Genomic DNA, 16,038 nt, shown 5'->3' on the forward strand with positions numbered 1-16,038 from the left:
TTGACTCTTTATATCCTCTAGGAAAAATGTCTAAGCTTCTTTGCTTAGCATACGTAATTCCTCATCATCTACTTGCATGTCCCTTGCTTACTTTTTCCAGTTACAACTCCAGCATATGCACTTTTTAACCCCATTCATTTATTCAGCAGACATTTTGAGGGTGTCTACTCTTTTACCAAGTATAAGGCATTAATCCTCCCAGACTTACAGGTTGTGTTACCCAGCCTCTCTTGAGCAACTTCTGGGGAAGCCACATCTTACACTCTGCAGTGTAGCACTTGGAATCTGAGTTCAGAGGTTGGGAGATGAACCAGAACTCCAGTGGGTCCACTTTTGGAGCATGGAGTTGGAGGAGGTAGTACTGTTAAGAAAGAAGACAAAGGTAGAGCAGCCAGAACTCTTGGTAAGCAAGCAGTCAAGGCTTGCGGGGCACAAGGACCTACCTGAGCAAATCTAAAGAGACATATAAGCCAGATCTGCTATAGGTGTTCTCACTAAGTGTTCATTCAGTGAGTTCTATTCATGGGGGATTAAGGGCAAAGCTTGTGATGTACTAGGAACATCACTAACTGCAGTCACTGTCATGAGGGCAGTTCTCTTTTTACCTTACAAGTTATTCCTTTTGGCGGAACATTTGAAATGTTCTGTCAGAGTGGATTGTAACATAACTCAGAATCAGTATCTCGTTATCTACTCTATTTTGTTACGTCTTAGGCTATGTTGCTAATTTTTTTTAAATTCGCTTTGTCTTGCAGACCATTGTGATGAATGACTGTATTATCCGAGGGGATCTGGCAAATGTAAGAGTTGGACGTCATTGTGTTGTGAAAAGTCGTAGTGTCATAAGGCCACCATTCAAGAAATTCAGCAAAGGGTATGTAATTTAATTACCTTGTTCAAGTCTTGGGCAAGAAGCTGCCACTGGTGGTGTGGTCCATGTGTTGAGTTGCGGTATAATGACTAGGTCTGTCCTGTTGTTTGAAGCACTGAGTAAGAGTTCACCATAATGAACACAATTCTGCTGGTGGTTGTCTCAGTCTGGTTGATGATTGATTGCTACAAACAGAATCCACTTATACACTGGCAAAAGCAAAGGGTTTCTGATCAAACAGACTGGCGTATATAATGGAACCTAAGAGTAGGAAAAGGAGCAAGCCAGGCCTCACAAGGGACCGGAACCTGGAATTGGACAGCTAGCCGGAATCAAGACTGTTTTGTCTACCTATCCCTCCCTGTATCTGAGATTGTATTTTTTCTTCTATACTGCCCTTCTCTCTGCATTTCTACTTGGCTTTTCTGTCTCACAGATACTTGCCCCATTTGTTCATGGAGCCTACCTTGCTGACTCAGCCTCTAATTTATATCATTTCTCCATTTAGGCTTCCAGCAGACACCAACTAGAGATCTTATGTGTTATTTCCAAACTCCTGAGAGAGAGAATCTGATTGACTCACCTTAAGTATCCCTGATCTGAACGACTTTGACCCAAAGGGCAGAGTCAAGTCAGGTCCACTGATCCTTCAGTGGGAATAAAGACTGTCCAAGAAAGGTCAGGGACAGAGCAGGCAAACTGACCACCATAGCTGATATGGTGCTAAAGTATTCTCTTTGCCTCTTTGCTTCTCTCCTCCTTGGCTAATTGCCCTCCTGGCACCCATCTGCATTTCATCCAGTAAGTCAGCAAGCATTTATTGAGCACCTTCCTCATGCCTGCAGCTGGGTTGTAAGCTGAGAATATATAACGGTAGATAAAATAAAATTCCTGCCTCAAGATTCCCAAAGTCTAGTTGTAGAAGCAATTAACATAATCAGATAGCGACATATGACAGCTACTATATGATGTGATACACCTGTCACAGAGGTATGACCATGGTTAGGAAGGAACAGAAAAGGGAGCAATTAACTCAAACTAATGATAATACCCAGAAGTATATCATGCAGAAATGATCCCACATTTCCAATAATGATGTTGGATTCCAGGCTTTCCATGACATACAAGAACTGGATCAGGGAATCATTATAAAACATTCACATGATTAGCTTTGAAGGCTACTAGGGGGAAACCAGAAAACCTCCTGGTACCCTATTATGGTTTTATATGGTGTGACTGATACATTACTAGAGATGTTGATTAACAGCATTGTTGGGTTGGATATGGCACAGGAAAAGCACCAAGAGTGAACAAGGGGTTTATTGCTGAATGAAGGAATGTGTAAATAGGACTAGTACATGTGAGAAATGCAGAAAATATGAAAGTGTAAATAGCAAAATGTGAATAGAAGCTGAATGTGGATTTTTTTTCTACCTGCATATCATACCAGAACCAGATAATACTATCAAACTTGGAATCTTAAATTTAAAATTAAAGAACTGTCGGTACTGCTACAGACTGTGATGAGATCAAGGAATGCATTGCTGCACGAGAGGTACAGACCGAAACTACTAATGGTTAAGGAAGATTTAAACAAATTATAGGTTCATAGAGGACAGGTATCATCTCTGAAAAAATATTCTGGACGGAACAGAACAGAATTGGAATTCTTCTATACTGCCCTTCTCTCTGCATTTCTACTTCCCTTTTCTCTAGTGAGCATCTAGCACTTTATATTCATTCCAGTCCAAATATTTTACATCCCAAGGTATAGAAATTACATATAAATGTGGTCACAGAACCACTGTCAGTGACATTTGAGGAACCTTAGAGAACGGGATGGGAATGATGTCAGATATCTGGAGAAAGCCTGCTGACTCCTACTCAAAGTCAATTAAGTTTTTCCTAAAGCCGTGGACTAGGTAAGGTCTCCTTGTTATATATGCTCATAACTTGATATTGTGTTTCTGTAGCCCTTATCACAGTTGTCACTACTTACTATTTAATCTCATTTCTTCTCTTGATTGTAAGCTGCTCGTGGACAGTGTTCTGTCTCTTTTGTCATTATTGTAGCCCTAATTTCTAGCATTGAGTCTGGCACATAGTATTCACTCACTGAAATCTGTGAATGAATAAATTTTTAGTATGCTGAATGCGGAAATTATAACTCATGAGCCTACTGTCAATCCCCTGGAACATTATAAGGCAGGTTACTAAAAATGTGATCTGTGAGCATTTTCAAAGGAAGTGGGAATGAACAAACGTTCATTGATTTTTATTTGGTACCTGCTCTTTTAGCTTTGAAGATCTTGCCCCTCCTGCCTTGGTTTTTCCTTGCATATTTCTTTGGTGTACTATTGCAATTTTGAACTAGTAATCATATTCATTTTCTTCAATATTGTATAATTTTTCTAGCCTGAGGTTTGTTTCCTTGCTGGGAACAGTCTTGCTAAGATGATAAAGTTCAGATTATGAACTGTGGTTCTATAAACCTTGACCCAAAGTACATCATCTTGACCTTTCTTTGTTCGTCTTCTTTTCCTCTTCTAGTGTTGCATTCTTTCCTTTACATATTGGAGACCATGTCTTTATTGAGGAAGATTGTGTGGTCAATGCAGCTCAGATTGGTTCCTATGTTCATGTTGGGAAGAACTGTGTGATTGTGAGTATGATGACTTGGCTGGCGAAGCAGCCTCACTTTCCCTTCAGCTCCCATCCCTCACATCGGTGGGACCCTGTTTCTGTGACCAAGCAGGGTAGCAGTGGTTTCCAGTCTTCCCAGAGTTGGATTTTTCTTGACAGATATGGAATTTTTTCAGCCGGGTGCGGTGGCTCATGCCTGTAATCCCAGCTTTTTGGGAGGTTGAGGCGGGCGGATCACTTGAGGTCAGGAGTTTGAGACCAGTCTGGCCAACATGGCAAAACCCTATCTCTACAAAAATACAAAAATTAGCTAGGCATGGTGGCGCATGCCTGTAGTCCCAGCTACTCGGGAGGCTGAGGCAGGAAAATCACTTGAACCCAGGAGGCGGAGGTTGCAGTGAGCCAAGATTGCACCACTGCTTTCCAGTCTGGGCAACAATGCAAGACACTGTCTTAAAAATAAATAAATAAATAAATAAAAAGATTTGGAATATTTTCTAGACATTAATACTGGCAAGCATTTATCAAGTCTCCTCTATATGATGTTAAACTCTTTCCTTTGATGATTTCATTTAATCCTTACAACCATTCAGATGTGTTAGGTGTTATCCCTATTTGCAGATGAGAAGATTGAGGACCTTAAATATTAAGGGATTTGGGGCCAGGTGTGATGACTGTTGCCTGTAATCCCAGCACTTAGGGAGGCCAAGGCAGGAGGATCCCTTGAGCCCAGGAGTTCAAGACCAACCTGGGCAACAAAGCAAGACCCTTTCTCTTAAAAAAAAACAAAAACAAAAGTTAAGGGATTTGATAGGGCTAGAAAGCAGTAGACCTGGGATTTAAACCCAGGCAATATGATTATTAGCTATGCTGCTATATGGCCTACTTGTTGCCTTACTTCACGGAGCTTACAGTCTAATGGGAGTAAGGAAATCTGAAGGGTGAGTTGAAATTGGGGGAAGACAGGCATTTCAGGGAAGAGATTCACATGCGTAAGGAAGGGTTCAAGTCATCAAAGGGCATTTATATGTAATTCAGGGTGCAAGCGGGCCCCTTGCTCAGCAGAATCTATAGGACCCTGGTCCATTGGAGCCTAGGAATAGGTTGATTTAACCCAACCAAGGCTTAACAAGGTTGGATTTCCTGTGATTCCTTAGATGATGAGCTTGATTTCAGTTGGGATTTACGAGAACCATGTTTAGGGAAAATGTTTTCTGCATTTTAGATTTGTACTCCAGACTAGATTCTAGGAAAAGCCAAGACTCTGTTTCTTTAATGACCATTCCCGTTAATATGGAGCCAGCTGTCTGCCCTGGATAAGACTCAGACCCTGAAATATCAAAAAACTTGCAGAAACCAAACAGTTCACATTCCAGGAGCTACAAGGGTACAGCAAAGATGGACAGAAAGTCTTTGGGACAAGGGGAAAGTTAGTAAAGTTCATCCTCTCCCCTCACCATAATTGCTTGACAAAAGCTAGCCTTCCAGTTGGGGTTTTCTGATATTTTCCTTAGCAAAGTGAAGATACCACCACAGTAGCCTAGTCGTATAACCCTGTCGTTTATCCTCAGAGCAAAATGTCTGAAAGGTTAAATCCAAATTCTATTCCCAGTGCTTAGGAAATTCCAATCCTGTTGTCAGGTGCTCTTGTTTTTATGCCACTTTTTAATACATTACTTCGTGATATAGTCATTGTACCATATTGGCGGTACTTGCTGAGCCTTGACAAATAATCTCAGGAGAGATTCTTTTAGAATTCTATAATCTCAGCACTGGAAGTAACTCTGTTAGTCCAGCCGTCCCCATGACACATAGCTCCTTCCTGTAACATCCCATGTGATATAGTCTTAATTTCCGTTTGGATATGTGAAGATGTAGGTGTTCATCAGAATTGCCCAGATGCCTGAAGGAAAAGCTTAACAAGCAATATTTATAGGCACTATTACTGTACTATGAGTTTTACATTTATTCTCTCTATTCTTGACAACCTCCCTGCAGATTTGGTTTTCCATCCTGTTTCACAGATGAGGAAACCAAGGTTCCAAGATGCTAACTTACTTGCACAGGATATGTAGGTGGCTGTAGTATTAGCAGCATGGCTGCAGTTGATAACTCCTTGGAAAGCTCTCTAGGGAAGAATAAAGAAGTAGTTTCAGGCTGGGCGCAGTGGCTCATGCCTGTAACCCCAGCACTTTGGGAGGCCGAGGCAGGAGGATCACTTGAGGCCAGGAGTTTAAGACCAGCCTGGCCAACATGGTGAAACCCCATCTCTACTAAAAATACAAAAAAATTAACGGCATGGTGTCACGTGCCTGTAATCCCAGATACTTGGGAGGCTGAGACAGGAGAATCGCTTGAACCCAGAGGTGGAGGTTGCAGTGAGCCGAGATGGCGCCACTGCACTCCAGCCAGGGCAACAGAGTGAGACTCCGTCCCCCCACCAAAAACAAAGAGGTTTCAGCTTTTACCTCCTCAGCTATTACCAGTACATTCATGCCTAAGAAATACCTACATTTTAAATGTTTAATTTGATTGATCAGTCTACCCAGACAGCTTCTGAAACCCAGTTAAGCATTATTTCTCTAAGTGGGCAAAATGGCCAACCAGTGGACAGAGCAGGTGCCTTCAGGCTGCATGGTGGCTGGTATACACAGTGAAAATATCCCATCAACTAGTCTTCTTTTCCAGGGCCCTTTGTCTGTGGATCCCTCCATGGGACTATATAATGCCTTATGTAGCGCATTGGGTGTCCTTTTACTCAGTGCCTCATGAACTTAGTCTGAGTTAGTAGGAGCTTAGTCATGACAGGAATTCTTAGGGTTTATGTTAATTTGAGGTCACCAGGGAAGATAGTTGCCATATTTTTGAAATTGCCACTAGCAGGTAACCCATGGAAGATAACTTTACAAGGAAGAATGAAGAACTACAGTCATAATGTGCTTTTGAGCTAAAGATGTTGCCAAGTATTCTCACAGCTGTTACCCACCTAGCTGGAGAGAGATCAGCCACTTGGGAAATTTAGAGCCACTTAGGAAATTCACATGCTTTCATAAGAAGTTCATTTAGCAATCTACCTTTTCCTAGAAAAACATATGATTTAAGTGTTTAATAATGGGGAAAATTTTAAACACAACCAAATCAATCATGTTCTTTGCTGAAATCTGAGGTCTGGACTGGTTAGCATTGTCCTGGTATTTGTAAAGATTTCCACATTCTCAGTCAGGTATATTTTCTGATTGTCTAGCCAGGATACCAGTGAACTAACAGGCCCTGATGTAAATGCAGTCAAAAATGATCAAAACTTTCATTTCCTCAGCAAGGAGTCTAAGATACAGCTGTAAACTGTACACAGAAGCCCCATGAAACAGATGAGGCTCTCAGACCTTATTTCTTGCTCTCTAAACGCTGTGGATCATGGCAGAATTGAAAAGTGGTGATAGTGGTTAAAGTCAGGGATGAGGTTCAAACATCCACATGACTATCACTCACCAGTAGGAGAACAAATGAACTAATAGTTTCATATCCAACTGAATTTGTCAGGATTTTTCCAGTTTGACAAAACAGCAAACCAACCAACCAACCTTAAGCTGGTGGGTGCGGAGTAGAATGGGTGGTGAATATAAACCAAGAGTATAGGAGTAGATTCTAATGTCATGGCCAAATGGCTCCAGAGGTTCAGCCCATGTTGTAAGAATTAGTCTCCATCTCTGCTGCTTTCCTCTGGGAGGTTCACTCCCAGGCAGGTTCTTCCTTCATGGAAATAAGATGCCTATTCCAGTCTTCCAGCCTATCCTCTGGAAACCCCAGTGGGAAGTGCTGCTTTCCCCAGCAGTCCCAGCAAAAACCCTGAGGTTGGGGTCCATCAGACTAATTGGGGTCATATGCTGACCTGTTATTGTTTCCAGGCTTGGGGTTTGGTGTGTAGGCTGGGGGGTGGCACATGGATGAGATGGGGATGGGACGGTTACCAAGGATAATACAGTTCTGTTACCAGAAGAAAGGGGAATGGATGCTGGACAAGCAAAAGCACAAATGTCCACTAAATCAAAGGGAGAATTCAACAGAGCTCATGGAAGACTGAAATTCAGTCTGTAATGCCTGAGACAGTTTGTCCTGTCTCTAGCATACAGCCTTCCCTCCGAAATGTACACAAACACACACTCTCACAACCTTGCTGTCTCCTTCTCGTCAGGTACCATCTGAAGCAGGAAGTTGCAACCAACCCTCTTGTCACTGTCCCTGGCTATTACATGATATCATGAATGGGGAAAATAGAAAGGAGCCTTTCACACAGTCGACTGATCCATTTCCTATTAACAAGATTTTAATTTCAGGGGCGCCGATGTGTGTTGAAAGACTGCTGCAAAATTCTTGACAACACAGTATTACCTCCAGAAACTGTGGTTCCACCATTCACTGTCTTCTCAGGCTGCCCAGGTAACCTTGGGTGTTGATTAATTTTATTTTAACTTCCTAAAACTCAATTGTATTTTCCATCACAAAAGTAATGCATACAATTCCTGTCTCTGGCAATATGTTGATAGAGCTAACTTAGAAATTCACCTGTACAAAGTACCTAGAAATGCTACCTAACATATAACAAGCATCTGTTTAAATGCATAATTGGGTTCACCAGAAAATAAGGAAATTATGAAGGGCCAAACACAAAGAGGAAGCTAAGCCCAAGCTGTGAGATTGCATGGGTTAATGCTGTCTTCATAATAGAGTGATTTGAGGGGTGATACTCATGTCGGGATGGAAATAAAGCCTTGGATCCACACATGACAGAGATCCTCAAATACTCTTAAAGGATTCCCTCTCAAGGAAAAGTCGATGTAAAACAAATCTGCTGCCAACACAGGGAATGTACAAGAAAGCATTTCTTGCCTGGCCTGGGCTCTGGGTAGAAAAAGTCTGTCTAGAGAATTTTAGCACTGGGCTTACCCTCACATTGGTCATGGGTTTAATTTGTACATTCCACATGGCCCAGGAATTCCCAGACTGAAAAGTTAGCATAAACCATGGTCTAAGACCAGCAATACCTTGGGGATACCTGAGAGGGGCAAATATTAATACATTATCTCTGGACCTTGGCTGATAGAATGCTCACAAGTAAAGCCCGTCAGGAGCCCAGAGTTCCAAATTATAAAACTTGAGGAAACGAAAGTGATACATACTTCTCTCAGAAAACTTGGAAAACACTGAAAAGCAGAAGGAAGGAGAAAACCTCACATTCCCTTAGCCCTACCCCAAGACAGTATCTTCTTCTCCATGTTGTTTTACACAACTGAAATCATGTAGCATATACAGAGGCACGTCATAAATTCACAGATAGAAAATAATATGAACAGAGAGATTTGACAGTATATGATACCTACCACTGAGTGGTTTAATTGTTTCTCCAATAAAAAATAAATCTCATCTCTCAGATCATTGAATCTGAGTTTCTAAGATGAACAAAATCATCACTCAGATTCTTTGGGGAGGCATTTGGCTATTCTACCGTGTCATGCATCTCTGCTTTTGCAGAGGAGGAAGGAGAGACTTCTGTTTAGTAATTTCTCCATATTGGGGTCCTGCTGTGAAAAAGTTTAGCTGTTCTTAGCAAGCGCTGGACCAGAACAGCCTCAGCAATTGTTTAAGTGATTGTCAGACATGCATCTGATTATGGTGAGAAGGATATTGCCAGAGAAATATCTTAACCTCTTGTAACTTCTTCAAGCTCCTTAGAGCTGGGTCTTTCTTTCCCCAGGACTCTTCTCAGGGGAGCTCCCGGAGTGCACTCAGGAGCTGATGATTGACGTCACCAAGAGCTACTACCAGAAGTTTTTGCCCCTGACACAAATTTAGCATCTCTGCCTCATGTCTTGAATCTGCTTGAGCTCTAAGATGAACCTGGGGACAAAGTGAGCCAGTCAGCACCTACAAAGAGCTCTTGTGTCTTTGACATCTACCACCCTCCTCCTTTTAAAAAATTTCTGTAGAATTTCTCGATCTTCAAGGCTCTAAGCGCTTAAGAATTCACTAACAGACAGACCATCTGAAGGAGCTGACTTCAAATGCTGTGCTTACACCTTATCTATGAACAGTCCACTTTGTACCATTATCTGTGGAACACAGAATCATCTGTTCCCATGCTCCAGCCCCTTGGTCCTGTGGATGGCTGGATCCCGCCTGAAACGGACCTGCAGAGCAGCAGCACCCTTCTGGTGTGGAGGCTATGTAGCTGGTGCGCTGCTCACGGCCATTCACTGCCCATGCTGAGCGCCTCTCACACAGGTAATGCCCAGCTTTTCTGCTGCTAACACATTTGGCCAGTTGTTGGAATTGCTCATTATCTTGGGAATGGTGTTTGTGACTTTTCAGAGCCCAGATTCCTGTTGGCTATTAAAACTTGAAGGGAGGGGTGAGTAGTGTTTCTCTCTCTTCTTCCCAAAATGACCTTAGCTGTCCTAGGATAGTTAGTAAAAGACTTTTTAGCATTTTGACCTAGGGCCTTTGGCTTTCACTAAAAGTGGCCTCAGTATCCCAGATTGTAATTTTGCCAAGTGTTAGATTTGAGTCTCTCATGTGGATGCATTAGTCAGGCGGTTGCTCCTTGCTTCAAGGTACTTACCTTATTTCATTGAAGACACCGCATTTGTGAACTCTTGCTCCCTGGCCTAGAACCATTCAGCCTACCCTGTATTTTCCATAAACTCCACAATTCACACCAAAATGTCTGTACTTAGAGCTCATTCGCATATATACATGAAGGGCTCTTAGAATCAGTTTGTGGGCACAGAGCCTCAGGAGTAAATGAAGTTGCTAGGGCTGTTCTTACCATCTCCTTCTGGCCAAATAGCACAACCTTTCCTGGTTCTGCTCTGACCTCTTAGCTTAGAAGGAAGATTTAGAAGTGAGGGGCTAAGAAGGTTGTCCTTGCTTAATGCTCTGATCTGTAAGTGAATAGGGCAGAACAGTTCAGCCTTGAGGTTAGAATTTAGCAGGAGCTATCCTGACTTAATATCCAGTTGTGGGGTTTGCAAAACGAAACAGCTGTATGTAATCATTGCCCACTAGTTCCATCTAGAAATCCTTTCTAGTTTGTCATTTTTTAAATGTTTATACATTAAAACCACCAAAATACATAGCTTCGACAAGATGGAAGTTTATTTCTCTCTTCCATAACAGTGCAGTGATAGTCAGCTGGTCCAGGCCAGGCAAGGGGCTGGTCCATGATGTCATCAGGCACCGAGGTTCCTACTGTTTTGCCATGTGGCCACAGTTAGCAACAAAGGAGGTTGTAAATTTAGTTTCTACTTGGGCAGCCAAAACTCTGAGGAAGGAGATTCTGCTAGTAAAAAGGAGTGGGGGAAGAATGGCCACTGGGAGACAACAAGCAGACTCAACCAGGCCTCTGTGTTGGCTTCCTTTCCTCCTGCTGCACATGAGCCTTCTCCATGCATTTGGAGCCATGACAGCTGACAGCTCCAGACCTGCATCCTCCCAGCTTGGGGGCCCTGAATGAAAGGTTTCTTCCCTCCAGTTCTAATTTGGAAACTCCCAAAGTTCTCAGTGGTTTGTTGTGAGTTCCATGTCCTCTTGGATCAGTCACTGTGGCCATGCGTGTTTGGCCACATGATTAATCCAGTCTGGGTCATGACCTTTTCTTCATCCAAAACAAGGTGGTGGGAAGACAAAAACAATAGCTACTACAAACAATAGGAGTTTATAATTATGTGCTGATGTATTCGAAGATGTGTTGACAGTCGTGAGTGTGTATCCTAGGAAAGGCGAGCTGGACTCTGTCTCCATGGTGGCTCTCACCCCAGGGACCTAGGAACAGCCTGTCACCACACAATTACTTTTATAACCCTAGAGAAGAAAATCTCCTTGTCCTCAAAATACTTCCAGAAGAACAACCAGATGGGAAGGACCTTGGTTGGGACTCTTTCCAGTTCACTTGGGGCAGAGGGAATTTAATGGCTCACGTAGCTGAAAAGGATGGGCTAGATTGGGCTTCAGGCTGCATCCCAGGGCTCCAAACAGGGATCTGTCTCTTTGGCTCTCAGCTCTGCTTTCATTTGAGTTGGCTTTATTCTTGGGCTTCACAGTGTAGCCCCACAGCACCAGTTATTGATAAAAAGAGCTCCCCTTTGCTGACAGAACTGCTGGATTTGGTTCTCATTGGTCCAGATGAGGAAGGTATCTAGCCTCAAGTCATCATTGTGGCCAGGAAGATGGAATACACCGAATGGACAGGCCTGGCATGTACCCACAGAGACTGAGAGTTGGTGCTGCTGGTTGTGGTGGCAGATGATATTACCTGAAGAAGGGACGAATGGGTGCTGGGCAGGACAAAGCAGCAGCTGTCCAGTTCAGGCTTCTCCTCTTTCCCTGGTGTCTTCATTTTCCTCCCTCTCCCTGCTGTCCCTTACCCTCTGCCCAATCTTTAATTACTTCTGGTCTTGGGAGGTGCCTTCTGAGGATACTCCATTGGGGGTACCTGAGCCTGGATTAGAGGGCAGGGGGAGGATATTGCCTAGCCAAAGTGGGTGTTCAATAAAGAACCATTTGGAGATGGTCTTCTGTCTGGAACTGCTTCCTTTTTATTTTATTTTTTTTCCCCAGATGAGCTGACTGGGCCATGGAACTGCTTCCTTATGGTCCCCATAGCACCTTACCCAGGGGCCATTACCAATAGAGTTTTAGTTATGTACCTGTGTTCTTGTCTGAACCCCTACTAGCTGTGAGCTCCTGAGGAGTCAGGCCTGAGTATGTGGGTCATCTAGCACATCCTTAATAGAATGACTGCCTGGATGTGACCACTCTCATCCTCAACCCTCACACACCCTGCCAGCATGCCTCAGACCTTACTCCAGCTCAAGATAAGTCTCAGATTGCAGGATCCCTGGTGCAGGGAACAAAGGTGAATGATTGTCTTGTGAGCCTCCTGTTGACTGATTCTGTTTTACATAGCTGCACAGAGCCCTTGTGGTTATTTGGGGTTGGTGGTGGCTTCTGTATTACTCACTTCTGCATGAACCAGTTAACTCAGGATCTGAGGCCACAGTTCCTTTCTTAGTCACTGACCCATCTGGCAGACTTGAAATTAATCAGACAAACATTGTTCATAGTTAACATATCCTTGGAAGTTTCTCAGCTATAAAGAAGAGGTCTTGGTGGCTAGGGAGGCCTTTCTGTGTATCCTTTTCTATTCAGTGAGAGCCTAGAGGGTGCTGCCCAGCCATATTCTGCCTAGCCTCAGCTATTCTCCTGAAAAAAAATTGGCATCTGACAACCTGGATGGTGACTATAGGTAGTCAAATCCAGCTGGCTGGTCTCCTGGGGGTTAGCTTCTATGGAGCTGCAAGTCACCTGAAATGATACTGGCGGTGTTAGGACAGCATGTCCAAAGGCCTGGTTTTTTCAGAACTGGTCTCAGCAAAATTTCTTGCCAACTTCTGCAGTTCCCATAAGTACATGATAACTGAAACACTTGAAGAGCACCCCCAGCAATGGGCTTGTGCTTTTAGTAGAATATGTGCTTGCTTCCATTTAGGGGTAAGAAGGTGGGCCCCTCACCATATGCTGCACAGAGAAGAGAGACACCATCACTCATTTATTCATTTAACAAGTGCTTTCCAAGCCACTACTAGGTGCCAAGCACTTCCTAGGTCCTGGGGATACAGTGGAGACTAAGATGGAGCCAGTTCTTTCTCATAGGGATCTCACAGCTTAGTGAGGGAGAAAGCCAAAGAATCAAAATACAGAGAGGGTCTGAGGGGCCCATTTTGAGAGCCATCATAGTGGTGAGGAGTGTGAGTGCTAGAGTCAGGCCGATCAAATCCCAGCCTGCCATTGGCTAGCCTTGTGACTTTGAGCAAGTTATCTTACTTCGTGGAACCTCAGGTTTCTCATCCATAAAATGGGGAAGTTGGATAGGGTATTATGAGGATTGAAATGCATTTATACATGTAAAGCGTAAGTACTGGCTCAGGGTGAGCACTCAATAAATGGCAGTTATACCTACTTTTATTAGGAAGTGATACACCTTGAGCAAAACCCCTTAGAGTATAAGGCATAGCATTCTTACATATTTTTAAAATTTAAAATAAAATTTAAAACATCTGGCCCTTTATAATCAGTCCACCACAAAGAAGAGATGGAGAAATCACCCTTCCTTGTTTTGTATCTATGGGGTGCAAACATTTAATCCTCCCAACTGTCAAAAAAGTGGGATTTTCACAGCCTGTTTTACAGCAGAGGAAACTGATATTCAGAGAGGTTAAGTAAATTTGCCCAGTGCCACACATCTAATAAATGGCTGAGCTGGAATCAAGGCCAGCTCTTACTTGACTGCAAAATCCATGTTTTATGCAGCTCCTCCACTATCTTGGCCTCCAAGGCAGCTGGGTTTGAACACTACCCTTGCAGCCCAGTCAGCCAATCCCTTGCTCTCCTGAAGCTTTTGCTGGTGGGCCAGCCCCACCTGCTTTCCTTGTGCACTCTGACTTGGACCCTGAAGTGAGAAGAGTTGGCACAGGACATCTTACTTCCCTGAAAACAGTACCTGGACTTTTCTGTATCTTCACTTCCATTAGGCATTGGGCAAATGGGTCATGCAGATGAAAACCATCCAAGAAAAGAGACACGGGAGTGAAATTCACACCCACTCTGGCTTTCAGACTATGGGTCTGAACATTAGCCCATGGTGTTTCTTGGCCATACTGACCTGTGCCATTTCAGCTGCATTCATCTCAGTTGGTGTTGTCTGCTGGCTGCTCTTTCTAATTTCCCACAGGAGCAGTAAGAGCCTGAGGAAGAGTAGGGTCAGAGGAGTCTGGGAGAATGAGGAAATATGGGAGCCCCAGGAACTGAAAAGGCCTGTGAGAGACTCTGAGCTTCCTGGGAACAGGTATAGGTTCTTTTTATTTCAATAATAACAGAAACAACTGTCAAAACCATGTGCCTGTACTATTTGGAGTGCTGTCCTTGCAGAATCTCATTACAAGAACCTTAGGAAATAGGCACATCATCTCCTGGATAGAATCCTAGGAAATGGGCACTATAATGGGCACTTTATCTCATTTTGTAAACATGGAAATTGAGGCACAGAGAGATTAAGTACTTTCCCAAGGTCATACAGCTAGTGATGGAGGAGCTGGCATTTGAACCCGGAGTTTTTAGTCTATTGAGTTTAACCGACAGATCGTATTGTGTTTTGGTAGGGAGGGAGGAAGCAAGCAAGTGAACAAATGAGTCTGGGATTTAGGACTTGCCAGACAAACAAGGCCCAAGAAGCAAGTGTGCAGGTGGGTGTACTTGGGAGTCAGCAGAGTTAGGTTGGAATTCAAGCTTTGCCACCTGCTGGCTATAAACCTTGGTTGGGTAAGTAACCCAAGGTAAATGAGATCATCTCTGTAAAACTCTTAGCCCTGTGCCTGGCACATAGTAAATGCTTAATAAGGGTTCACTGTTAGTATTACTGTTACTGGTAACATACAAATAGATTGTATTAATGGACCATAATTGCAACTGTATAAAACAAATTCCATGTTCGGCCAGGTGCAGTGGCTCATGCCTGTAATCCCATCACTTTGGGAGGCCGAGGCGGGCAGATCGTGAGGTCAGGAGATCGAGACCATCCTGGCTAACACAGTGAAACCCCGTCTCTACTAAAAATACAAAAAAATTAGCCAGGCGTGGTGGCGGGTGCCTGTATTCCCAGCTACTTGGGAGGCTGAGGCTGGAAAATGGCGCAAACCCGGGGGGCGGAGCTTGCAGTGAGCGGAGATTGCGCCACTGCACTCCAGCCTGGGTGACAGAACGAGACTCAGTCTCAAAAAACAAAACAAAGCAAAACAAAAACAACAACAAAAAATTCCACATTGACAAGGATGGGAATATGAGAACATGGAAACAGCTATGAAAAGATGTAAGAGAATTAGGAGCATTTTCTTTAATAGATCATCATTTTTTTTAAAAAAAAAACTTGCTTGTATTTTTTTATTTTTTAAATAGAGACAGGGTTTTACCATGTTGCCCAGACTAGTCTTGAACTCCTGGGCTCAAGCGATCTTGGCCTCCCTAAGTGCTGGGATTACAGTCATGAGCCACTGTGCCCCGCCATTTTTTAGTAAACCTTTCTAATGGATGGAACAAGTAAAACACATGCAGTGGATGCTCAGCAGACCTTGAGTGTATGAATGAAAAATATTTGAACTTGTTTTTACTGGTTGATTTCATTGCTTAAAAAACACCTTAGCCGGACACAGTGGCGTGCCCTTGTAGTCCCAGCTACTCATCTCTTCAAAAAAAAGTTTTATGCTTGTTAATTTCATAAAAGCTAGAGGGATCACCCCAATCAAATAAAGCTACTCAAAAATAAAATACGAAAGGTGTTAGTGGGATACAGCTTTCTAGTTTTTAGCCACTAGTGGATAGGTTGGAATTTAAATTCTTCGGATATTGGAACCAGAACAAGCTGTAACTGATGATTTTTGCTGTGATTCATGCCTATTGGAGCCTCGGGAAAGAGG

The 16,038-nt window shown here is 43.2% G+C and overlaps 1 protein-coding gene across 1 annotated transcript in view; it reads left to right on the top strand.

The window, feature by feature from the left end:
• DCTN5 (dynactin subunit 5) overlaps positions 1 to 12,082 on the top strand; it is a 28,595-nt gene extending 16,513 nt beyond the window's left edge. Inside the window, exons 3-6 of the mRNA XM_054452991.2 lie at positions 756 to 874; positions 3,422 to 3,533; positions 7,849 to 7,951; positions 9,267 to 12,082. Coding sequence (XP_054308966.1) covers positions 756 to 874; positions 3,422 to 3,533; positions 7,849 to 7,951; positions 9,267 to 9,364 — 432 coding nt within the window. The 3' untranslated portion in view covers positions 9,365 to 12,082. The remainder of the gene's footprint in view (positions 1 to 755; positions 875 to 3,421; positions 3,534 to 7,848; positions 7,952 to 9,266) is intronic.
• Positions 12,083 to 16,038: the final 3,956 nt, after the last annotated feature.

The sequence above is a fragment of the Pongo pygmaeus genome, chromosome 18 (genome assembly GCF_028885625.2).
Source record: "Pongo pygmaeus isolate AG05252 chromosome 18, NHGRI_mPonPyg2-v2.0_pri, whole genome shotgun sequence".
Classification (NCBI taxonomy): Eukaryota; Metazoa; Chordata; class Mammalia; order Primates; family Hominidae; genus Pongo; species Pongo pygmaeus.